Source organism: Chroicocephalus ridibundus, chromosome 2 (assembly GCF_963924245.1).
Source record: "Chroicocephalus ridibundus chromosome 2, bChrRid1.1, whole genome shotgun sequence".
Taxonomy (NCBI): domain Eukaryota; kingdom Metazoa; phylum Chordata; class Aves; order Charadriiformes; family Laridae; genus Chroicocephalus; species Chroicocephalus ridibundus.
In genome coordinates this window covers 63710437-63735182 of record NC_086285.1, presented here as the reverse complement: position 1 = coordinate 63735182, position 24746 = coordinate 63710437, and the positions used below count along the sequence as shown (strand labels likewise).

The 24746-nt window shown below is 50.5% G+C and overlaps 1 protein-coding gene across 3 annotated transcripts; it reads left to right on the top strand.

Annotated features, from left to right (window-relative positions):
- Positions 1–21316: 21316 nt before the first annotated feature.
- On the top strand, positions 21317–24285 carry HSBP1L1 (heat shock factor binding protein 1 like 1). 3 transcript variants are annotated; one of them, XR_010069909.1, is made up of 4 exons: positions 21317–21558; positions 21906–21975; positions 22835–22923; positions 23944–24284. XR_010069909.1 is itself a non-coding variant. In XM_063325758.1 (4 exons), the coding sequence occupies exons 1-4, from the start codon at positions 21514–21516 to the stop codon at positions 23947–23949; spliced, it is 213 nt and encodes a 70-aa protein (XP_063181828.1). In that variant the 5' UTR covers positions 21499–21513; the 3' UTR covers positions 23950–24285. The 3 variants fall into 3 exon arrangements, 1 of the variants encoding a protein (XP_063181828.1); XR_010069908.1 differs by having other exon boundaries at positions 21416–21558; positions 21823–21975; positions 23944–24280; XM_063325758.1 differs by lacking the exon at positions 21906–21975 and adding an exon at positions 21823–21889 and having other exon boundaries at positions 21499–21558; positions 22829–22923; positions 23944–24285.
- Positions 24286–24746: the final 461 nt, after the last annotated feature.

Sequence of the window (24746 nt, the reverse complement as noted above, 5' to 3'; positions counted from 1 at the left end):
CCTGCAGGGTCGCCTGCAACATCTCCCACCAATAAACCCTTCTTTTGTTGATAGTCCAGGGTTGCATGGGCCCTTCTTTCCCAGCCCTCAGGAAGTGGTGCCACCTCTTCTGCATGGGTAGATGCTGGCATCCCGTCCTGGTAGAGGTGGCTGACGAGGAGCTTGGCGGGGATGCTTTGGAGGAAGTTGTGCGATGGCAAGGGCTCCTGCTTTTTCTTGGGTTTGTTATTGGCTTTTTAACTGGCTTTGATTGTTTTTGTTTGGTTTTCGTTGGGTTTTGAGTGGTTTCTTGGCCAGCCTTGCCCAAACTTCTCTGTGTCAGTGCGGAACTCTTGTGCTTGCGCAAAGGAAGAGCTGTGTGTGCATCTTGAATGTTTCCAGGGCTGGGGCATCTTTGGTGCCCTGTTGCTATTGTGTGGGCACAGCCAGGGTGGGCCTGGCTTCTTCTTCAGCCACCCATTGGTTAGCTGAGGCGAGGGCTAGCTGAGGACAGCCACCCGCCACTGGCTTTCTCATCCTCAGGGTGAAACAATGCCAAGTCCAGGCCCCAATAACCTGGGTGGCGCTGCAGGGGAGTCCAAGAGGCTGTGGTGGTCTGCAGTGGTCTGTGAGGGTCTCCAGTGGTCTCCAAGAGTGTCTGGAGGTCTCTGGCGGTCTCCAGCGATGTCTGGTGGTCTCTGGTGGTGTCCGATGGACTCTGGCGGTTTCCAGCGGACTCCAGTGGTCTCCAGTGCGAGACCACCGCAGACCACCGGACAGCACCAGTGTCGGGTCATCTCCGGTGGTCTGCGACGGTGTGAGGCACTCTCTATCCATCTCCAGCCATCTCCAAGGGACTGCTGCTGGCACTATGGGGCTGCTGGCCTGAAGATGGCAGCCCCTCTCCTCGCCTCTTCCCCACAGCTGTGAAACAGAAAGCATAGAACGGTTGAGGTTGAAAAAGCAATGGAAGCTGATGGAGGCCAGCGGTTAGCCTGGCACTGCCGAGTCCACAACTAAAGCGTGTCCCTGAGCAGCACATCTCCAGGTCTTTGAAATGCCTGCCGGGATGGTGATGCAAGGCTTTCCCTGGGCAGGCTGTTCCAGTGCTTCTCAAGCCTTTTGGTGAGGAAATCTTTGCTACTAGCCCATCTAAAGCTGCCCTGGCGCAACTGGAGGCCGTTTTCTCTGTTGTCCTATCCCTGGTGACTTGGGAGAAGAGAAGCGAGAGCCAGCTGGCTCCAAGCTCCTCTCGGGCAGTTGTAGGGAGCAGCAAGGTCTCCTGCTGGTGCTGTGGGGCTGCCGGGCAGAAGAGACCAGCCCCTCTCCCTCTCCTTTCCTCTTGCCAAGGCGTGAGGGCAGAGGAGATGTCCCCCCTTGGTGAGGGGCAGGGTCTAGGGGAAAGGGAAAGCAGGGCTGCTCAGCGGCTTGAGAGCCTTCTGATCTTGCTGCTGAGCCTGCCGCGTGGCGGTGTGGATGGCCCACTTACAGGCTTGGCATGTGCAAATACTCCGAAGTGAATGGTAGCAGGTGATAACATGGCCAAAGGCAAGAGGTTTCTGTCAACTGTAAAACAAATCTGTGAAGAGTCTTAGGATCGCTTTGATGGAATCAAGAGTTGTAATAGGGGGTCCTTTTGCCACGTTCTCCCACGGCATCCTCCTAAGGAAACTTAGGAAGTGTGGGTTAGATGAACGGACAGTGGGGTGGCTTGAAAACTGGTTGAAAGCTAGAGCTCGGAGGGTCGCGATTAGGGGCACAGAGTCTAGTTGGAGGTCAGCGAGAAGTGGTGTTCCCCAGGGGTCAGTAGTGGGCGCAGTCCTGTTCAATCTCTTCCTCAATGACCTGGAGGAAGGGCTAGAGTGCAGCCTCAGCAAGTTTGGTGATGATCCAAAAGTGGGAGGGGTGTGTGACAGAGCAGAAGGCTGTGGCGCCATCCAGCGAGCCCTGGACAGGCTGGAGAGCTGGGCGGAGAGAAACGTTCTGAAATTGAAGAAGGGCAAGTGTAGGGTGCTGTCCCTGGGGAGGGCTAAGCCCCCGTACGAGTAGAGGTTAGGGGCCGAGCTGCTGGAGAGCAGCTGTGTGGAAAGAGACGTGGGAGTCCTGGTGGACAACAGGATGAGCGTGAGGCAGCAATGTGCCCTTGTGTCCAAGAAGGCGGATGGCATGCTGGGGTGCATCCAGAAGAGCGTGGCAAGCAGATGGCGGGAGGTCATGCTCCCCCTCTACTCTGCCCTGGTGAGGCCGCATCTGGGGTGGTGTGTCCAGTTCTGGGCTCGCCGGTTGCAGAAGGACAGGGAACCGCTGGAGAGGGTACAGCAAAGGGCTACAAAGTTGATGAGGAGACTGGACCGTGTCTCTTAGAAGAAAGGCTGAGGGATTTGTGTCTTTTTAGTCTGGAAAAAAGACGACTGAGGGGGCATCTTTTCAATGCTTCCAAATACTTGAAGGGTGTGGGTGGTCAGGAGGATGGGGCCTGGCTCTTTTGAGTGGTGCCCAGTGAGAGGACAAGGGGTCACGGGCAGAGGCTTGAGCACAGGAAGTTCCATGTAAACATGAGGAGGAAGTTCTTTACTTTGAGGGTGTCAGAGCACTGGAAGAGGCTGCCCAGGGAGGTGGTGGAGCCTCCTTGTCTGGAGACCCTCAAAACCCGCCTGGACGTGTTCCTGTGCAAGCTGCTCTAGTTGAACGTGCTTTGGCAGGGAGGTTGGACTAGCTGATCTCCAGAGGTCCCTTCCAAGCTTTATCCTTCTGTGAATGTGTGGGACGAGGAGGGGGCTGGAGGCCACGGGTGATGAGGGGAGCTGGAGGGTGGTCCCCGTCTCCAAGGGACAGCCTTTCTCCTGGGCAAGCATGATGGGAGAGCGCAGCAAGCCCCAGGCCCAGGGAAGGGGCCCTCAGCGCCATGGACCCTCATCCTTCTGCCAACCTTTGGGCACGTTTCAGGCCACAGGCCCCCCATGCCCCAACCTGCCGTATTTGGCCACAGGCATGAGTCACAATCGACATCACAGTGGCCTCCTGATGTCACCAGCCACCTCACTGCCTGTTGCTGGGGAGCTATAAAAGCAGGGGCCTATGCAGGTGGCCCCCAGTTTGCTGAGCTTCCTGGCCCTCCCATGGCTGGAAGGAAGAGGAGCAAGGCGGCTGGCTGCCCACCTTGGCGTGGGATGCCCCAGAGCTGCGTCCTGCAAGTGTGGAGGAGGAAGGCACCTGCCAGGAGCAGGAAGCTCAATCAGCGCAGGAGGAGGAGGAGGAACAACAAGATCAGGCCTGATGGCATGAGCCCCATCCTCCTGGCTTCTGCCATCCACGGCATGCAGTGCCTGGCTTTAGGCCCAGCAGGTAACGGGGTGCAGCCCGAGCGCGTCTGCTTGCCGGGGAATGGTGTGAGAGCCAGGCATGGGCATCACCTGGCAGCATTGAAGAACAATGCGCAGGCCACGCGTGTCAATCCACCAAGGCGTGGCGTGTGGCTAACGTCTGCCAATACAGCAGGGAGCAGCGTGGTGCCCGTGGCAGTGGCTCGACCTCAAGATCTAGAAGAACCCATGGAGGTGGACTAACCTGGAGACATGGAGGAACCCATGGAAGTGGATGGAGCTGCAGAGGGATGATGTGGCACGACAGCAGCACACCCTGGCTCCTTCCATGAGATGGCACCAACGGCCTCGCGGGAGCCGCCGGGCCAGCTCCCTACGGGCAGCCAAGCCTCTGCACCAAACTTAGGTGGGAGAAGAAAAACTCTATGGCCATCCTGCAGGGTCGCCTGCAACATCTCCCACCAATAAACCCTTCTTTTGTTGATAGTCCAGGGTTGCATGGGCCCTTCTTTCCCAGCCCTCAGGAAGTGGTGCCACCTCTTCTGCATGGGTAGATGCTGGCATCCCGTCCTGGTAGAGGTGGCTGACGAGGAGCTTGGCGGGGATGCTTTGGAGGAAGTTGTGCGATGGCAAGGGCTCCTGCTTTTTCTTGGGTTTGTTATTGGCTTTTTAACTGGCTTTGATTGTTTTTGTTTGGTTTTCGTTGGGTTTTGAGTGGTTTCTTGGCCAGCCTTGCCCAAACTTCTCTGTGTCAGTGCGGAACTCTTGTGCTTGCGCAAAGGAAGAGCTGTGTGTGCATCTTGAATGTTTCCAGGGCTGGGGCATCTTTGGTGCCCTGTTGCTATTGTGTGGGCACAGCCAGGGTGGGTCTGGCTTCTTCTTCAGCCACCCATTGGTTAGCTGAGGCGAGGGCTAGCTGAGGACAGCCACCCGCCACTGGCTTTCTCATCCTCAGGGTGAAACAATGCCAAGTCCAGGCCCCAATAACCTGGGTGGCGCTGCAGGGGAGTCCAAGAGGCTGTGGTGGTCTGCAGTGGTCTGTGAGGGTCTCCAGTGGTCTCCAAGAGTGTCTGGAGGTCTCTGGCGGTCTCCAGCGATGTCTGGTGGTCTCTGGTGGTGTCCGATGGACTCTGGCGGTTTCCAGCGGACTCCAGTGGTCTCCAGTGCGAGACCACCGCAGACCACCGGACAGCACCAGTGTCGGGTCATCTCCGGTGGTCTGCGTCACTCTCTATCCATCTCCAGCCATCTCCAAGGGACTGCTGCTGGCACTATGGGGCTGCTGGCCTGAAGATGGCAGCCCCTCTCCTCGCCTCTTCCCCACAGCTGTGAAACAGAAAGCATAGAACGGTTGAGGTTGAAAAAGCAATGGAAGCTGATGGAGGCCAGCGGTTAGCCTGGCACTGCCGAGTCCACAACTAAAGCGTGTCCCTGAGCAGCACATCTCCAGGTCTTTGAAATGCCTGCCGGGATGGTGATGCAAGGCTTTCCCTGGGCAGGCTGTTCCAGTGCTTCTCAAGCCTTTTGGTGAGGAAATCTTTGCTACTAGCCCATCTAAAGCTGCCCTGGTGCAACTGGAGGCCGTTTTCTCTGTTGTCCTATCCCTGGTGACTTGGGAGAAGAGAAGCGAGAGCCAGCTGGCTCCAAGCTCCTCTCGGGCAGTTGTAGGGAGCAGCAAGGTCTCCTGCTGGTGCTGTGGGGCTGCCGGGCAGAAGAGGCCAGCCCCTCTCCCTCTCCTTTCCTCTTGCCAAGGCGTGAGGGCAGAGGAGATGTCCCCCCTTGGTGAGGGGCAGGGTCTAGGGGAAAGGGAAAGCAGGGCTGCTCAGCGGCTTGAGAGCCTTCTGATCTTGCTGCTGAGCCTGCCGCGGGGCGGTGTGGATGGCCCACTTACAGGCTTGGCATGTGCAAATACTCTGAAGTGAATGGTAGCAGGTGATAACATGGCCAAAGGCAAGAGGTTTCTGTCAACTGTAAAACAAATCTGTGAAGAGTCTTAGGATCGCTTTGATGGAATCAAGAGTTGTAATAGGGGGTCCTTTTGCCACGTTCTCCCACGGCATCCTCCTAAGGAAACTTAGGAAGTGTGGGTTAGATGAACGGACAGTGGGGTGGCTTGAAAACTGGTTGAAAGCTAGAGCTCGGAGGGTCGCGATTAGGGGCCCAGAGTCTAGTTGGAGGTCAGCGAGAAGTGGTGTTCCCCAGGGGTCAGTAGTGGGCGCAGTCCTGTTCAATCTCTTCCTCAATGACCTGGAGGAAGGGCTAGAGTGCAGCCTCAGCAAGTTTGGTGATGATCCAAAAGTGGGAGGGGTGTGTGACAGAGCAGAAGGCTGTGGCGCCATCCAGCGAGCCCTGGACAGGCTGGAGAGCTGGGCGGAGAGAAACGTTCTGAAATTGAAGAAGGGCAAGTGTAGGGTGCTGTCCCTGGGGAGGGCTAAGCCCCCGTACGAGTAGAGGTTAGGGGCCGAGCTGCTGGAGAGCAGCTGTGTGGAAAGAGACGTGGGAGTCCTGGTGGACAACAGGATGAGCGTGAGGCAGCAATGTGCCCTTGTGTCCAAGAAGGCGGATGGCATGCTGGGGTGCATCCAGAAGAGCGTGGCAAGCAGATGGCGGGAGGTCATGCTCCCCCTCTACTCTGCCCTGGTGAGGCCGCATCTGGGGTGGTGTGTCCAGTTCTGGGCTCGCCGGTTGCAGAAGGACAGGGAACCACTGGAGAGGGTACAGCAAAGGGCTACAAAGTTGATGAGGAGACTGGACCGTGTCTCTTAGAAGAAAGGCTGAGGGATTTGTGTCTTTTTAGTCTGGAAAAAAGACGACTGAGGGGGCATCTTTTCAATGCTTCCAAATACTTGAAGGGTGTGGGTGGTCAGGAGGATGGGGCCTGGCTCTTTTGAGTGGTGCCCAGTGAGAGGACAAGGGGTCACGGGCAGAGGCTTGAGCACAGGAAGTTCCATGTAAACATGAGGAGGAAGTTCTTTACTTTGAGGGTGTCAGAGCACTGGAAGAGGCTGCCCAGGGAGGTGGTGGAGCCTCCTTGTCTGGAGACCCTCAAAACCCGCCTGGACGTGTTCCTGTGCAAGCTGCTCTAGTTGAACGTGCTTTGGCAGGGAGGTTGGACTAGCTGATCTCCAGAGGTCCCTTCCAAGCTTTATCCTTCTGTGAATGTGTGGGACGAGGAGGGGGCTGGAGGCCACGGGTGATGAGGGGAGCTGGAGGGTGGTCCCCGTCTCCAAGGGACAGCCTTTCTCCTGGGCAAGCATGATGGGAGAGCGCAGCAAGCCCCAGGCCCAGGGAAGGGGCCCTCAGCGCCATGGACCCTCATCCTTCTGCCAACCTTTGGGCACGTTTCAGGCCACAGGCCCCCCATGCCCCAACCTGCCGTATTTGGCCACAGGCATGAGTCACAATCGACATCACAGTGGCCTCCTGATGTCACCAGCCACCTCACTGCCTGTTGCTGGGGAGCTATAAAAGCAGGGGCCTATGCAGGTGGCCCCCAGTTTGCTGAGCTTCCTGGCCCTCCCATGCCAAGCATGGCTGGAAGGAAGAGGAGCAAGGCGGCTGGCTGCCCACCTTGGCGTGGGACGCCCCAGAGCTGCATCCTGCAAGTGTGGAGGAGGAAGGCACCTGCCAGGAGCAGGAAGCGCAATCAGCGCAGGAGGAGGAGGAGGAACAACAAGATCAGGCCTGATGGCATGAGCCCCATCCTCCTGGCTTCTGCCATCCACGGCATGCAGTGCCTGGCTTTAGGCCCAGCAGGTAACGGGGTGCAGCCCGAGCGCGTCTGCTTGCCGGGGAATGGTGTGAGAGCCAGGCATGGGCATCACCTGGCAGCATTGAAGAACAATGCGCAGGCCACGCGTGTCAATCCACCAAGGCGTGGCGTGTGGCTAACGTCTGCCAATACAGCAGGGAGCAGCGTGGTGCCTGTGGCAGTGGCTCGACCTCAAGATCTAGAAGAACCCATGGAGGTGGACTAACCTGGAGACATGGAGGAACCCATGGAAGTGGATGGAGCTGCAGAGGGATGATGTGGCACGACAGCAGCACACCCTGGCTCCTTCCATGAGATGGCACCAACGGCCTCGCGGGAGCCGCCGGGCCAGCTCCCTACGGGCAGCCAAGCCTCTGCACCAAACTTAGGTGGGAGAAGAAAAACTCTATGGCCATCCTGCAGGGTCGCCTGCAACATCTCCCACCAATAAACCCTTCTTTTGTTGATAGTCCAGGGTTGCATGGGCCCTTCTTTCCCAGCCCTCAGGAAGTGGTGCCACCTCTTCTGCATGGGTAGATGCTGGCATCCCGTCCTGGTAGAGGTGGCTGACGAGGAGCTTGGCGGGGATGCTTTGGAGGAAGTTGTGCGATGGCAAGGGCTCCTGCTTTTTCTTGGGTTTGTTATTGGCTTTTTAACTGGCTTTGATTGTTTTTGTTTGGTTTTCGTTGGGTTTTGAGTGGTTTCTTGGCCAGCCTTGCCCAAACTTCTCTGTGTCAGTGCGGAACTCTTGTGCTTGCGCAAAGGAAGAGCTGTGTGTGCATCTTGAATGTTTCCAGGGCTGGGGCATCTTTGGTGCCCTGTTGCTATTGTGTGGGCACAGCCAGGGTGGGTCTGGCTTCTTCTTCAGCCACCCATTGGTTAGCTGAGGCGAGGGCTAGCTGAGGACAGCCACCCGCCACTGGCTTTCTCATCCTCAGGGTGAAACAATGCCAAGTCCAGGCCCCAATAACCTGGGTGGCGCTGCAGGGGAGTCCAAGAGGCTGTGGTGGTCTGCAGTGGTCTGTGAGGGTCTCCAGTGGTCTCCAAGAGTGTCTGGAGGTCTCTGGCAGTCTCCAGCGATGTCTGGTGGTCTCTGGTGGTGTCCAATGGACTCTGGCGGTTTCCAGCGGACTCCAGTGGTCTCCAGTGCGAGACCACCGCAGACCACCAGACAGCACCAGTGTCGGGTCATCTCCGGTGGTCTGCGTCACTCTCTATCCATCTCCAGCCATCTCCAAGGGACTGCTGCTGGCACTATGGGGCTGCTGGCCTGAAGATGGCAGCCCCTCTCCTCGCCTCTTCCCCACAGCTGTGAAACAGAAAGCATAGAACAGTTGAGGTTGAAAAAGCAATGGAAGCTGATGGAGGCCAGCGGTTAGCCTGGCACTGCCGAGTCCACAACTAAAGCGTGTCCCTGAGCAGCACATCTCCAGGTCTTTGAAATGCCTGCCGGGATGGTGATGCAAGGCTTTCCCTGGGCAGGCTGTTCCAGTGCTTCTCAAGCCTTTTGGTGAGGAAATCTTTGCTACTAGCCCATCTAAAGCTGCCCTGGTGCAACTGGAGGCCGTTTTCTCTGTTGTCCTATCCCTGGTGACTTGGGAGAAGAGAAGCGAGAGCCAGCTGGCTCCAAGCTCCTCTCGGGCAGTTGTAGGGAGCAGCAAGGTCTCCTGCTGGTGCTGTGGGGCTGCCGGGCAGAAGAGGCCAGCCCCTCTCCCTCTCCTTTCCTCTTGCCAAGGCGTGAGGGCAGAGGAGATGTCCCCCCTTGGTGAGGGGCAGGGTCTAGGGGAAAGGGAAAGCAGGGCTGCTCAGCGGCTTGAGAGCCTTCTGATCTTGCTGCTGAGCCTGCCGCGTGGCGGTGTGGATGGCCCACTTACAGGCTTGGCATGTGCAAATACTCCGAAGTGAATGGTAGCAGGTGATAACATGGCCAAAGGCAAGAGGTTTCTGTCAACTGTAAAACAAATCTGTGAAGAGTCTTAGGATCGCTTTGATGGAATCAAGAGTTGTAATAGGGGGTCCTTTTGCCACGTTCTCCCACGGCATCCTCCTAAGGAAACTTAGGAAGTGTGGGTTAGATGAACGGACAGTGGGGTGGCTTGAAAACTGGTTGAAAGCTAGAGCTCGGAGGGTCGCGATTAGGGGCCCAGAGTCTAGTTGGAGGTCAGCGAGAAGTGGTGTTCCCCAGGGGTCAGTAGTGGGCGCAGTCCTGTTCAATCTCTTCCTCAATGACCTGGAGGAAGGGCTAGAGTGCAGCCTCAGCAAGTTTGGTGATGATCCAAAAGTGGGAGGGGTGTGTGACAGAGCAGAAGGCTGTGGCGCCATCCAGCGAGCCCTGGACAGGCTGGAGAGCTGGGCGGAGAGAAACGTTCTGAAATTGAAGAAGGGCAAGTGTAGGGTGCTGTCCCTGGGGAGGGCTAAGCCCCCGTACGAGTAGAGGTTAGGGGCCGAGCTGCTGGAGAGCAGCTGTGTGGAAAGAGACGTGGGAGTCCTGGTGGACAACAGGATGAGCGTGAGGCAGCAATGTGCCCTTGTGTCCAAGAAGGCGGATGGCATGCTGGGGTGCATCCAGAAGAGCGTGGCAAGCAGATGGCGGGAGGTCATGCTCCCCCTCTACTCTGCCCTGGTGAGGCCGCATCTGGGGTGGTGTGTCCAGTTCTGGGCTCGCCGGTTGCAGAAGGACAGGGAACCGCTGGAGAGGGTACAGCAAAGGGCTACAAAGTTGATGAGGAGACTGGACCGTGTCTCTTAGAAGAAAGGCTGAGGGATTTGTGTCTTTTTAGTCTGGAAAAAAGACGACTGAGGGGGCATCTTTTCAATGCTTCCAAATACTTGAAGGGTGTGGGTGGTCAGGAGGATGGGGCCTGGCTCTTTTGAGTGGTGCCCAGTGAGAGGACAAGGGGTCACGGGCAGAGGCTTGAGCACAGGAAGTTCCACGTAAACATGAGGAGGAAGTTCTTTACTTTGAGGGTGTCAGAGCACTGGAAGAGGCTGCCCAGGGAGGTGGTGGAGCCTCCTTGTCTGGAGACCCTCAAAACCCGCCTGGACGTGTTCCTGTGCAAGCTGCTCTAGTTGAACGTGCTTTGGCAGGGAGGTTGGACTAGCTGATCTCCAGAGGTCCCTTCCAAGCTTTATCCTTCTGTGAATGTGTGGGACGAGGAGGGGGCTGGAGGCCACGGGTGATGAGGGGAGCTGGAGGGTGGTCCCCGTCTCCAAGGGACAGCCTTTCTCCTGGGCAAGCATGATGGGAGAGCGCAGCAAGCCCCAGGCCCAGGGAAGGGGCCCTCAGCGCCATGGACCCTCATCCTTCTGCCAACCTTTGGGCACGTTTCAGGCCACAGGCCCCCCATGCCCCAACCTGCCGTATTTGGCCACAGGCATGAGTCACAATCGACATCACAGTGGCCTCCTGATGTCACCAGCCACCTCACTGCCTGTTGCTGGGGAGCTATAAAAGCAGGGGCCTATGCAGGTGGCCCCCAGTTTGCTGAGCTTCCTGGCCCTCCCATGCCAAGCATGGCTGGAAGGAAGAGGAGCAAGGCGGCTGGCTGCCCACCTTGGCGTGGGACGCCCCAGAGCTGCGTCCTGCAAGTGTGGAGGAGGAAGGCACCTGCCAGGAGCAGGAAGCGCAATCAGCGCAGGAGGAGGAGGAGGAACAACAAGATCAGGCCTGATGGCATGAGCCCCATCCTCCTGGCTTCTGCCATCCACGGCATGCAGTGCCTGGCTTTAGGCCCAGCAGGTAACGGGGTGCAGCCCGAGCGCGTCTGCTTGCCGGGGAATGGTGTGAGAGCCAGGCATGGGCATCACCTGGCAGCACTGAAGAACAATGCGCAGGCCACGCGTGTCAATCCACCAAGGCGTGTCGTGTGGCTAACATCTGCCAATATAGCAGGGAGCAGCGTGGTGCCCGTGGCAGTGGCTCGACCTCAAGATCTAGAAGAACCCATGGAGGTGGACTAACCTGGAGACATGGAGGAACCCATGGAAGTGGATGGAGCTGCAGAGGGATGATGTGGCACGACAGCAGCACACCCTGGCTCCTTCCATGAGATGGCACCAACGGCCTCGCGGGAGCCGCCGGGCCAGCTCCCTACGGGCAGCCAAGCCTCTGCACCAAACTTAGGTGGGAGAAGAAAAACTCTATGGCCATCCTGCAGGGTCGCCTGCAACATCTCCCACCAATAAACCCTTCTTTTGTTGATAGTCCAGGGTTGCATGGGCCCTTCTTTCCCAGCCCTCAGGAAGTGGTGCCACCTCTTCTGCATGGGTAGATGCTGGCATCCCGTCCTGGTAGAGGTGGCTGACGAGGAGCTTGGCGGGGATGCTTTGGAGGAAGTTGTGCGATGGCAAGGGCTCCTGCTTTTTCTTGGGTTTGTTATTGGCTTTTTAACTGGCTTTGATTGTTTTTGTTTGGTTTTCGTTGGGTTTTGAGTGGTTTCTTGGCCAGCCTTGCCCAAACTTCTCTGTGTCAGTGCGGAACTCTTGTGCTTGCGCAAAGGAAGAGCTGTGTGTGCATCTTGAATGTTTCCAGGGCTGGGGCATCTTTGGTGCCCTGTTGCTATTGTGTGGGCACAGCCAGGGTGGGTCTGGCTTCTTCTTCAGCCACCCATTGGTTAGCTGAGGCGAGGGCTAGCTGAGGACAGCCACCCGCCACTGGCTTTCTCATCCTCAGGGTGAAACAATGCCAAGTCCAGGCCCCAATAACCTGGGTGGCGCTGCAGGGGAGTCCAAGAGGCTGTGGTGGTCTGCAGTGGTCTGTGAGGGTCTACCCGTCCTGGTAGCGGTGGTTGACGAGGAGCTTGGCGGGGATGCTTTGGAGGAAGTTGTGCGATGGCAAGGGCTCTTGCTTTTTCTTGGGTTTGTTATTGGCTTTTTAAGTGGCTTTGGTTGATTTTGATTGGTTTTCCTTGGTTTTGAGTTGTTTCTTGGCCACCTCTTCTTCATCGAGCCCCTTCCCTTCCCCTTCTATTTCTTGTTCCTTTTCCCTTTCCTTGTAGAAAAAAAACTTTTGAAAAGAGTTACAGAAGAAAGTGACAAAAAATCATGGAAACAGACAATTTTTTACACATTAACAGCGCTTGCGGTGGGCTTGGCGTGTGCAAATACTCAGAAGTGAATTGTACCAGGTGATAACATGGCCAAAGCCAAGAGGGTTCTGTCAATTGTAAAACAAATACATGAAGAGTCTTAGGATTGCTTCAAAGTTATCAAGAGCTGTAACAGCGGTTCCTTCTCATGCTCCCAGTCACGGGGCACCTTTCTTGCTGGCAGTCAAAAGGGGCTTTAGCTAGTGTGTACTTGTGCACAAGGAAATCCATTTTGGTAACACCAGGATGGCTAAAATAAGCCTGCCAATACCCTTCCCTTCCGTATCTCTCCCCTTCTCTTCCCCTTCCGTACCCCTTTTCCTTCCGCCTCCCTCCCAAAACCACTTGGAAGGACACGCAGCACAAGGGTTACAAGGGGGAAGAGGATTTTATTCTCTTTTTCTCACAAGCATCATCAAAATAACAGAGCTCTCACTCCAGAACAGCCGACGACAGACACAGTCAGATGGAAGAAAACAGGCTTTTATTGTGGACAGACATGAGGTGTGGGAGCCCAGGAACGGCAGGGCTTCAGCTCCTGCCAGGAAAGCGGCAAGTGCAACGACAGTCAGAAAGCAGTGATGAAGCCACAAAGGCAGAAAGGGGCAGGACTTGGTTGCCCTTTCTTTGGGAAAGAGAGTCGACAAGGAGTTGTTTGTAGCCCAGAAGAGAGAGCTCTTGCGGGCATTGTCGAGGGGATGGCTCTGGCACCATATCCCCCTGGGAAATGCCCTTGGAGACTGTGCGTGTGCCGAGATGCGCAGGGCCCCTGTGGCACGCAGCAGAGCTCCGTGGGGAGCCCCTGGGGAGCTGCCGTGGAGTTCTTTGCAAAGGCTGAGCAGAGCAGTTTGCCCAGCTGGGCAAGATGGGCAGCAGAGCCTGGGACTCACCTGGGCTTCTCCCTCCTCTTTTTCCATCCCCGTCTTTTGCGCTCTTCCTTCTGTTCTCTTCTTGGCGGCGTTGCCTCTCCTCGTGCCAGGCCTCTTCTCTCTTCCTTGTTCTTGGCGTTTGGGTTTCCTGGAGGGAGCCTGCAAAGCTTTCCATCCCGCAGTGGGGTTAGATAGGTAAAGGCAGGGTCAACTGGATTCCTGAGGCCTTGATGACAAGCTAACTCCTTTTACCTTCTTTCCTGGGAAAGGCTCTTCAGTTGTTGTGCGCATGCTGGGGAGCCTCCCGTGGTCTCTGGGGTGGTGGTTGGAGGCAAAGCGGCAGAGATTGACATGCCTTCCAAAAGGAGGTGGGGAAGGTCGAGAAGGAAAACAATTAAGTTTATTAAGAAAGTTTTTAAATGGTAGGCTTACAAGCGATAATCTTTTCAGCATTTGACGTCACTACTAACTCAGGAGAGAAACTCGTTGGGGAGGAAGACACTGTTAGGTGTGTTATAGTTGAATTTAAAATAAATCAAGTCCGAAATAGATTCAATAAATATTTATTGAGGTAGGAAGGCAAAAGCAGCGCTGGGCGGCCGGGGAGTCGCAGCTCCACCAAAGGCTCGCAAATTCAAGCAAGCTGAGCAGCTCTTTTTATCTTCATGGAGGTCGGAGGTCGGTTTCGACATCTTCAGTACGCCCCTCTGTAGCTTCTTGCTTGAGGTAGTTTAGATAAAATGTTGGTCACAGAATCAGCTTAAAACAATACATTCTGATAACATTGTGGTTAAGCTTTTTGTCAAACAGGAGTTCCCATGTTGGTGTAGCAAGATAACATTGTGGACATGTCTCTTCTGGTTAAACAGGGAGTTCTCAAGACTGCCACAATGGGTTCGTTCCTCTTGCTTAACTTGTTCGATCAGCAAATCACCTTTAGTTACTTATTACAATCCCTCCCTTTTTTTATTTATAAGTGATTTGCTGATCAAACCTAGACAATACCTCATAAGCTGCATCTAATTCAGGATTTTCGTTCGGTATAATTTTCATTTCCAGTTCTGATTGCTTCATCACCATTAGCTGCACTTTTTCTAACCTGCTTTCAACAAAGGTTACAAATTTATTAATGACACAGGGGGTCCAAAAGTCAGAGCCAATAGCAACATCATGAGGGGTCCCGCCAAAGTAGAAATTACGGTAGTCAGCCATGGTGACTGATTAAACCAAGATTCATTTTCTAAAGTCATGGTAATCAATACCATTAATAGGATGCCAGCTTTCATTCCCCACTGTTTAGTACCTCTCTGCCTTCCTCGTCTACTCCTTTGCAGAGAGCAACGGGATATCAAGATCTTCTCGGCAGCAGCAGATAGTCTTCAGGGGAATTATGCTGTTATCCTGTCAATAATTTCCAAGGTCTAAAGAGTTAGTTATCTCTCAAATATATTTCCACCTATGTGGTTGTTGTGCCCGTTTCCAGGCGAATCTTATAGCACACTGTCTTAAAACTCTATACCAGTCTGTTTCATATACTTCCCAAAGTTCAGGTACTGACAGTTCCCACCCACAAAATAATTTACGAATTTCCACTGGATCCTCTGGTCCCCTGGCACGTATCAAATCATTGCGACATTTCATACAGTAGGGTTGTCTCTTAAATGAAACACAGGACCAATCTCTATTACAATTTAGACATCGGCAAACAACCCAACATAAATGTCCGGAAGTAGGGTGTTCTAAGCAGGGTATTCCCCAGAGATCTCCTATTCTGGGTGATTCGGGTATCTCCGTCTCTGTTTCGCAACAAAATGGAAAAACCTGGGGAGTTCCTGTTAGTTTGTATAATCCACCCCCCCGGTTTGGTCCGGTATCCTTTCTTCACTCCAAGGTGCAAAATATACCTTTCGTAGAGTATTTCCTGGTGGTATTTGGAACCATCGATATAAACTATCTCTTAGTTCCCTTCTGGAGTGGTTCATTTACCGGTCTCGCTTTTCCTTATCTTTATTCGAAGATCTCCTGGTTCCGATGTCACAGTCCACTTCTCTGGGAAGATAGGTCCCTTAATCCTACTAGCGTGAGTCCATCCTTTTTCTGCTGTCCGTACAGACGTATCTGTGGTAAGTAAAACAACAAAGGGTCCTTCCCAACGGGGTGTTAGGGAGGTTTCTTTCCAGGTTTTGATTAGTACCTGGTCTCTGGGCTGGATTCGGTGTATGGAAATGTCCAAGGGAGGTCTTTGTACTACCAAGCCCTTCTTTCTTAGTTCCTGTCTTCTTTTTGTAAGTTCTAAAATATATTCTGTTAAAAGTTTATCCTTGACTTTTGGGTGTTCCACTAATAACCCAAAGTCATAAGGCATTCCATACAACATTTCAAAGGGGGATATACCAGTATCTGTTCTTGGCTGAGTTCTAATGTAAAGCAAAGCCAATGGTAAACATTTAATGGTAAACATTTAACCCAATAATGGTAAACAATTTAACATTTTTGTTTCCACCATAAGTTTGGTTAGGTGTTTCTTTATCTCCCCATTCATTCTTTCTACTTTCCCAGAACTCTGTGGGTGCCAGGGAGTATGGTATTCCCATTTTGTACCGAACAATTCAGTTGTCTCTTTAATTACTTTGGATGTGAAATGTGGACCTCGGTCTGAGTCAATTACCACAACAGTCCCATATCTTGGAATAATTTCTTCCAAGAGAATCTTAATAACTGTCTTTGCAGTAGCTCTTACCACTGGAAAGGCTTCTACAAAGTGCGTAAGGTGATCAACCAAGACCAATAAATACTGATATCTCCCCACCTTTGGCAATTCGGTAAAATCCACCTGTATTTTCTCAAAGGGTCTTTTAGCCAATTCACGACCTCCTTGAACCTTTTCCCTAAGTTGTCGTTTATTCACTTTGTGACAGGTTAAACATCCCTCTAAAATCCTTTTAGCTAGACCGTATATTCCGACACAGGCATAGTTTGTCTCAAACTGATCCACTAAAGCTTGAATTCCCCAATGAGTTTTATGGTGTAATTTATTCAGTATTCCCCGAGCTAATCCTTTTGGAAGAATTTCCCTACCATCTGGTAGCAGCCATTTATCACCATCTCTTTTTGCTCCAATTTGTTTTAGCTTCTCCAATTCTTGGAGAGTGAAAGTTTTATCTAATTTTAGCCTTCCAGGTTCCTCTCTCAAGGTCTGAACCATTAATAATGCAGCCTGTTTTGCCTCCACGTAGGCTAGATTGTTTCCTCTTACAGTATGGGTTAGTCCCTTCTGATGTCCTTTTACATGGACTATGGCTATCTTTAGTGGACCTCTTAATGCCTTTAAAACTTCTAAGATTAGCTTTTCATGGACTAATCCTTTTCCCTGGGTGTTAAATAAGCCTCTCTCTTCCCAAATTTTTCCAAAAGTATGTACCACCCCAAAGGTATACTTTGAATCTGTATAAATAGTTCCAACTTTATTTTCTAAGAGCTCTAATGCCCTTAGCATAGCATATAACTCACACGCTTGTGCGGACCAGGCTTTACTTAATGGTCCTGATTCTTTTATCTTAAAAGTATACCCATCCACAATAGCATATCCTGATTTCCGTTGTCCTTCAACCACTCGTGAGGAGCCGTCCACAAATAATTTTTCTCCTTCGTCTAATTCATCGTCTTCTAAGTCCTCCCTTATTGTAGTCTGCAAATTTATTAGTTGGAGGCAGTCATGTGTCAAATCTTCTTTAGGTTCTCCGTATAAAAATTGGGCAGGATTCTGAATAGAAGTGGTTTCCATTTCTAGTCGAGGGGAGTTAATTAAAATTCCCTCATATTTTAGCAGTCGACTATCTGTAAGCCACTTATCAGCCTGTTGTTGCAATACTCCTCGAATGTTATGGGGGGTGTATACTTTTAGTTCACCTCCCAAGGTGACTTTTCCAACTTCTACTACTAATGCAGTGGCCACTATTGCTTGCAAGCAGGTGGGCCACCCGCGGCTTACAGGATCCAGTATTTTAGAATAATATCCTACAGGCTTTCTCTGCCCTGCCCATCCTTGGGTCAGAACCCCATAAGCTGTCCCGTTATCTACATTGATAAAGAGTTGAAAGGGTTTACGGATATCGGGTAAACTGAGGACAGGTGCTTCTACCAGATCTCTTTTTATATTTTCCCAACGATTCTCATCTTCAGGGGACCATTTTACCAACCCGTTTTTAGTTAATTTTTCGTACAAGAATTTTACTTTACTGCTGTAATTTTCTATCCACTGTCGACAATACCCTAATAATCCCAATAACTGTCTTATCTGTCTTTTATTAGTGGGTGCTGTTAGAGACAAAATTCCTTTTACTCTTTCGGGATCTAATTTCTTGTGTCCCTTTATGAGCCAATGCCCCAAATATTTTACCTCTTCTTCAGTAAACTGTAATTTGGACTTAGAAACCTTTAATCCCTTGACGCCTAAAAAGTTCAATAATTTGATGCTCTCATTTCTGACTCCTTCTTGAGTTCTTCCAGCGATCAATAAATCATCCACGTATTGTATTAGAATTAGTCCCTGACTTAATTCATAAGATTCCAGTAACTGTTCCAGAGCTTGTCCAAACAAGTTCGGAGACTCTGTAAATCCCTAGGGCAAAACGGTCCACCGTAATTGTTGTTTTCTATAGGTCTTGGGGTTCTCCCACTCGAAAGCAAAATAGTCCCTACATTTTCCTTCTAAGGGACAAGCCCAAAAAGCATCTTTTAAATCTATAACACTATACCATTTATAATCTGGACTTAACTGATTAAGTATAGTGTGCGGGTTAGCCACCACAGGGAACCGGGTAATGGTTCGTTCATTTACGGCTATCAGATCTTGTACTAAACGATAGGACCCATCCGGCTTCTTTACGGGCAATATGGGAGTATTGTGGGGAGACATACAGGGTTCCAAAAGCCCTTGGGCCAAAAGTCTCTCAATTACTGGCTGCAACCCTTCTCTCCCCTCTCTAGAGATGGGATACTGTTTTATCCTAATTGGCTGGTCTGGGTCTTTTATGGAGACCGTGATCGGTTTGATATTTAATTTTCCCACCGACCCTGGGCTATACCAAGTTTCTGGATTAATCTTGGCTTCATCTTCCGCAGTTAATAAGCATAATCTTACTTTTAATTTCTCTTGCTGTACTTCCAAATTGATTCCTAATTCCACCATCAGGTCTCGTCCCAAGAGGTTATACTCAGCTTCTAGGACCAATAAAAATGTTCCCACTCCATATTTATTTGGGGCTTCTACTGTTACATTCCTTATCAGGGGCACCTTAAAAGGTTCCCCCTTTGCACCAATTACTTGGAGTTTATCCTTTGATTCAACACATCCAGATGGTAACTTTTGGACTGTTGATCTTTCGGCACCCGAGTCCACAAGGAACTCGAACACTTCATGCTGAGGACCCAATTTCAATTTTATCAAGGGCTCGGTAACCTTAGGGGTCCCCAGCAAATAGAGCCCCTGACCCCCCTAATCTTCCTTAAAAATCTCCTCATCCTGCATTCTTTTCCGACAATTTCTCTGTAGATGTCCCTTCTTGTGACAATAAAAACATTCTATGTCCTGCAAACTAAATCTTCTTCTTCTCGGTTCTACTGGGCCTTTCCGGGGACTTTCTCCTCTCCTGCCCTGATTTTGTCCTGCCCTGATTTTGTCCTTCCCTTACAGCTGCCATCAGGATTCTGGCTTGTTTCTTATGATTTTCTTCTTCCCTTCTCACATACACCTTCTGAGCTTCTCGTCATAATTCATCTAACGCCCTTTCCTGCCAGTCTTCTACTTTCTCTAACTTTTTCCTTATATCTGTCCAAGATTTAGCTACAAATTGAGTTTTCAGCAGGGCTTGACCCACTTGGCTATCGGGGTCTAACCCAGAATATAGCTGTAAACTTTTTCTCAATCTTTCCAGCCATTCAGTGGGGGTTTCATCTTTCTTTTGTTGTTCATTAAAGACCTCATTAATATTTTGCCCTCTGGGTACAGAATCTCTAATCCCCTGAATTATCATATCCCGGAGATCAATCATGTTATTTCTATGTGCGGGGTCTTGATTGTCCCAATTGGGCCGCTGTAAGGGCCATTTTACATCTCCGGCGGGACCATGCTGATGCCTCTGATCCCAATGCCTCATGCCTGCCATTCTGATCATTCCTCGTTCTTCGTTTGTGAACAAGATCTTCAAAATAGATTCCATCTCGTCCCAAGTATAAATGTTAGGCCCGAGGAATTGATCAAAACGTTCTGCTACCCCTAATGGGTCCTCTAACAAGTGTCCCATTTCTTTCTTAAATTCCCTCACATCCCCGGAGCTGAGGGGTACAGATACAAATCCAACTCTGGGTTGTGGTCCCCCCATAGCAGTCTCCCTTAAGGGATACAATAAATTTTCCTCCCTCCTTTCTCTAGTTTGACTTCTAGTTATTCTTCGATTAGAAGGAGGAGCCTCTTCCCCAGGTTCTGTGGGGGCTGGTGGAGGGAGATCTTGCTCAGGACCTTGCGGAGGGGGGACATAGGGTGGGGGAGACGCTGGAGGTTCGTCTACATCCCACCTTTTCTTTTTATCATTTTTCTTTTCTTTTAATGGAAACAAATTAGCGGCCTGAGCCGTGCCCAGGATCCATAAAAAGGCGTATTCACTCTCCTCCTTATTAAATGGTCGTTTGTTGTTAACATATATGTTTAATTGTTGGCATATCCAATCCTCTAAGGATCCATGAATTGGCCAATATAAATCTTTTCTTATCTGTTTTCTTCCCCATACCTCCATACAATAATAGACCAATTTCTCCTTGGACTTCCCTTTTCGAGAAGGGGAACTACGCCAATATCTAATCATTAGGCCTAACGGGCTATCTTGGGGTATATCGGGGAGCCCACCCCCACCCCGTATCTCCTGCATGGAACCAGAAGTCCTATTTTTCTTCTGTCCCATCTTCCGAAAGTGCCTTCTTTCACTCAAAATTCACTCACTTCCCTCCGTTCGTGGCCCACGCCCTCACGGACAATGGGAACCGCACTATTAGGAGGTCCACACTCACTTCGTCCGGTGGGCTACTAAGCCCAGCGGACGTCTCAGTCGCTCGCACCCGGGTACCCAATCCCCGACCAAACGGAACCGCAATATACTTACTCACTCCCGAGTCTTCGTCCGGCTCTTCGTGCACAGAAATTACGGGGAACTGCAGTATCTCCTTTCTCTTTTCTTTTTGCTTTCCTATCTCAGTTCGGAAAATCCAGGTGAGCTAAGTCGGAATCTCCTCCGGGACCATCCGAAGATGGGGCGCCCTCCCAGAGTTGAATTCCGAGTCGGCTGTCTGGATCCGAGTCACGGCACCAAATATGTTATAGTTGAATTTAAAATAAATCAAGTCCGAAATAGATTCAATAAATATTTATTGAGGTAGGAAGGCAAAAGCAGCGCTGGGCGGCCGGGGAGTCGCAGCTCCACCAAAGGCTCGCAAATTCAAGCAAGCTGAGCAGCTCTTTTTATCTTCACGGAGGTCGGTTTCGACATCTTCAGTACGCCCCTCTGTAGCTTCTTGCTTGAGGTAGTTTAGATAAAATGTTGGTCACAGAATCAGCTCAAAACAATACATTCTGATAACATTGTGGTTAAGCTTTTTGTCAAACAGGAGTTCCCATGTTGGTGTGGCAAGATAACATTGTGGACATGTCTCTTCTGGTTAAACAGGGAGTTCTCAAGACTGCCACAATGGGTTCGTTCCTCTTGCTTAACTTGTTCGATCAGCAAATCACCTTTAGTTACTTATTACAGGTGCTTGTCATTTCTGTAAAGTAATAGACTGAGGAAAGCTATTGCCCAACACTGATGTTCTCCTAACCCTAGGCACAGTAAATTGAAAACCTCTTAATTTACATCAGGCAACAGTTACAGCACCCAGGACATCTGCATACACAACAAGACACCTCTCCAACACCCGGAGCTTTTTATGCTGCAAAGCTGAAAACTGCAGGGATGACCTACATACTACCATGACTGTAAGAGATACCACCCAATTCTTGCTGATGCCTTCAGTCTCATCTCTTTATACATTCTGATGCAAGGAACTTCAACAAGCACGGTATTTTTATCACTCCACGTTACAAAGCTAATTACATGGGAAAAGGAAGCCAACCTTTAAAAAAAAAAAAAACCAAAAGTTGGCCCTTGTTGGTAAACAAGCATTTTTCTTCATTTAACGCGTCACTCCTGTCCTGTGAAATTGCAAGACATATGAGGATTAAACTTCAGCATCCTTCGGTAGCCGTTGCCCTGCAGAGTTGCGATTTCTTTGGAAAAAGCCAGGAATACCGCCGACTGCCTGATGTTTAACGATTCACCCGCTCCCTCCCGAGCGCGGCGCCGAGCAGAGGAGCCCGGCCCCGGCCGAGCGGGCGGAGCGCGGCGCTCACCTGCCCGCCCCGCCGCGGCGGGGGAGGCGGGCGGCCGGGCGGCCGCGGCCGGGAAGGGGAGGCGATGGCGGCCGCCGACTCGCCGGGCTCCGGGGACCTCTCGCAGTTGGTGAGCGCAGGGCTTGCTCCGGTGGGGAGAGCGGCGGCGGGGAGCGGGGCCCCCCTTGCCTGCAGGGCTCCGCCGCCTGTGGGGCACCTGCCTGGCACCGGCGGGTCCCCCCCGCGTAAGGCCGGGCGGAGAGGAGCGGGTCGGAGCCGGGCGGAGGGCCCGGCCGCCGCGGCTCGCTAGGCTGGAGCTGCCTTCCGGGGCCGCCGCCGACCGGGGCTCCTGCTTTCGGCTTTTTCTCTCTCTATTTCCCCCCCTCCCCTCCAGGCGGAAAATCTGCTGCATCAGCTACAGGAGAATTTTCAAGCTCTGGCTGAAAAGATAACGCTGAGAAATATCCTCTTTTGAAGGCGGGTGGCTGGCTCCGCGGGAGAGGCTTCGTGTTCCCAGGGCTGCGGTTCCTCTGCCGGACCGAGCTCGGTGTGTTCCTCCCCCCCCTATGTAAAGAGGGGCTTTGCTTTTTAACATTGGAATGCGCTTTTTTTCCCCCCTAAACATCAAATTAAGATAGAATGATTGACGTCGCTAAACACAAGCCCATTTATTTTTGCCTTTACTGAGAAGGCAAACTTAAAAAGGGCTGTAGTAAAAGTCGTATCAACCCCCTGTGAGCTAGTCTCTGTGCGGCAATTCTTGCTTTCAAGTAAAAGAAGCAACAAATTACACATAAAGATTCTGAAGGTGCAGTAAAAAAGCAACCATCTTCAAAAATGCCACCTAAATCAGCATATTGCTGCATGTTGCTTTAAAAACAACTGTTAGCCCCGGAGTGTGGGAAGGTGAGCCCTCAGAAATAGAAATTAAGACTTAAAGGGGCTCTGAGCTTTTGCATTAGATGTACTTACAGAAACTACCTCTGCTTTCTGAAACTGGATTCATTACATTTTCAATTTTTTCTGAAACTCGACCTTTCAGGAAACGGCTGCTTTAGTGTAAGAGAAGAACTCTTATTCTGATTGTGTAGGTTGACTGTATGGTATCACTTAAAATAGTTCCTTGAAAATAAAACAATCTCTTACACAGAAAATACTCCAGGAAGGTATTTGAAAATATTTAGATTTTGAAAGAAATTCAAGCAAGAAAAACTTGCTTCTCTGTTGCAAAAGAAAGTAGGATCATCTTGTAATGCTTTGTGCATGCTTCACCTTGCATTAGTGTTGAATGTGAATAAGAGGCCGAGACATCTGGAAGAAACCACCTCGTTTTTTCTCACAGAAGAAAAAAATATAAAATTATAGAATTCTTATGTATAAAGCTCTCTTTAACTTTTTACTGGAAGAAATGGGCGAGCGCATTGATGACCTCGAGAAGCATGTTGCTGACCTGATGACAGAGGCTGGGATAGAAAACACCGACGAAGAGTTGAAAGTAAAGACACTAAGTTTTACTCTATTTTATGTATTTCCACTTAGTTTTGAACTATGGGCAGCACCCAGCATGAAAATCCTGTTTACATGTTTATCATACGTGCATTTACTTGGATTTTAAAGTACACTGAGATTTTTTTTAAAAGTACTTAAAATTACCTTGGATTTTTTGCCAAAAGCCCAAGAATGGTACCACTTTTTTAAAAAAAAAACAAACCCGTAGCTTGACAGACCTGTTTCAGCTGAGTGCCATATAGAAAGGGCAGTGCAAACTAATCCCGAATATGTAAACTGAGGCGGCACAGTTAATAAAACGTGCGTGGCTTAAAGCCCTCCTGCCCACCATTCCTGTCCCTCAAGTATGCTAACCTAGCTGACTGAGGATTTCCGCTGGTATAAATTTACGTACACCTGCTTGTAAACCCGCTTCAGCTTCCCACCGTGGCTCAGAGCACACCTCTTGAATGTGTTCACCCCCAACGCAGCAGCAGTTGTTTGTTCTTGCAGCAGTAAGATGGTGGGGTGGAAGGGGCAAGGTTAACTTCAGTATTGTTGTCAAACACTCCGCTATATAAAATCACGCTACGGTTCAGGATTGCATGCTAGATTTCATATCGCTGTCTGTTGCAAATGCTGCCCCCCCTGCCCCCACGCATGCCTTAGTCGGTGTTCTATTTACAAGAGAACATCGCTTCCGTGTTCTGTGGGTGTGGGTGGTGTCTTCTTGCTGTTGCTACACGCTTTCCGGATTCAAACTGAGACACATCGATTATTTTTGTCATTTAGGGACCACTTACCCAGTGAAAGACAGGAAGGTCTGTAAATACCTTTAAGTACTTCAGGCATTTATTTCTTCTGATGCCTTTTGCATGATAAGCTATGTAATGTAATAATTTTCAAAAATATAGAAAGACAATCCATGAAGATGTATTTAGCTGTACAGAGATCTTCCTATTTTTATGCTGAATCACATCCATGAATAATTAAACCACTAACCTGCTTATTCACTGTTTGTTCGCAGCACTGAAATGAGGATGCGATCAAGAAAGATAAAGGGAGAACAGCACCGCACTGAATCTGGGAGATTACAATCACTGTCGCTAGTCACAAAAAGCATCAGCGAAAACAAACACGCTTACATCACGTCACAATAGAATCTCAAATTTATTTTTTTTTAAACTATTGCCCCAGGGGGAAAAAAGAAGTAGAAAGCTGGGCTTATTCATCTAAATGGGACACTGTACTTCCTGTAACTGGGAAACAGTTAGTTTCACAGGGGAGACAAAAATCACTATTTTGGATGGAAAACTATAGCCTACATAGTGAACTTATCCAGCCACAAACTATTTCAATGTATGAAAATATGTTTCATTTAAATATTAAAATTTTCATCATATTTCTTTGTTGCCTTAACTTAAACATTCTCAGAATAACAACAGCCTTCTATGACAACACTTTTCAATTTGTGTATGCCATTTTGCTGCTCCTTTAAACGTTTGAGATTACAAAATGCACCTTATCTTACTTGATGTTATTACAAAGGTGCCTTTCCAAAACATCAGATGTACAATGAACACAGACTGTTCTGCGCTAAGAGAAACAGCAGCGTTTGCAAAGATCACAGCTGTTCAGTTGTTACTCTTGCCGCAAGCCCACGCACAGCTGTGCTCACCTGGGCAAATAACATCATCCAGGTATGCACATTGTGCCAATTTCAGTTCTTTAACATTAGCCGTTTTGATGGAAGAGCCTGAAGACTTTGAGATAGATCGGAATTCTAGTTACCAAACATGTCCTGAACATGACACAGCATAGCTTTGAGCA

Bases quoted from the DNA above. Each gene is read 5' to 3' on its own strand.
- HSBP1L1 (XM_063325758.1), top strand. From the start codon at position 21,514: ATGGCGGCCGCCGACTCGCCGGGCTCCGGGGACCTCTCGCAGTTG. The intron at 21,559-21,822 runs GTGAGCGCAGGG...CCTCCCCTCCAG, and splicing joins CCGGGGACCTCTCGCAGTTG to GCGGAAAATCTGCTGCATCA. The intron at 21,890-22,828 runs ATATCCTCTTTT...TTAACTTTTTAC, and splicing joins TGAAAAGATAACGCTGAGAA to TGGAAGAAATGGGCGAGCGC.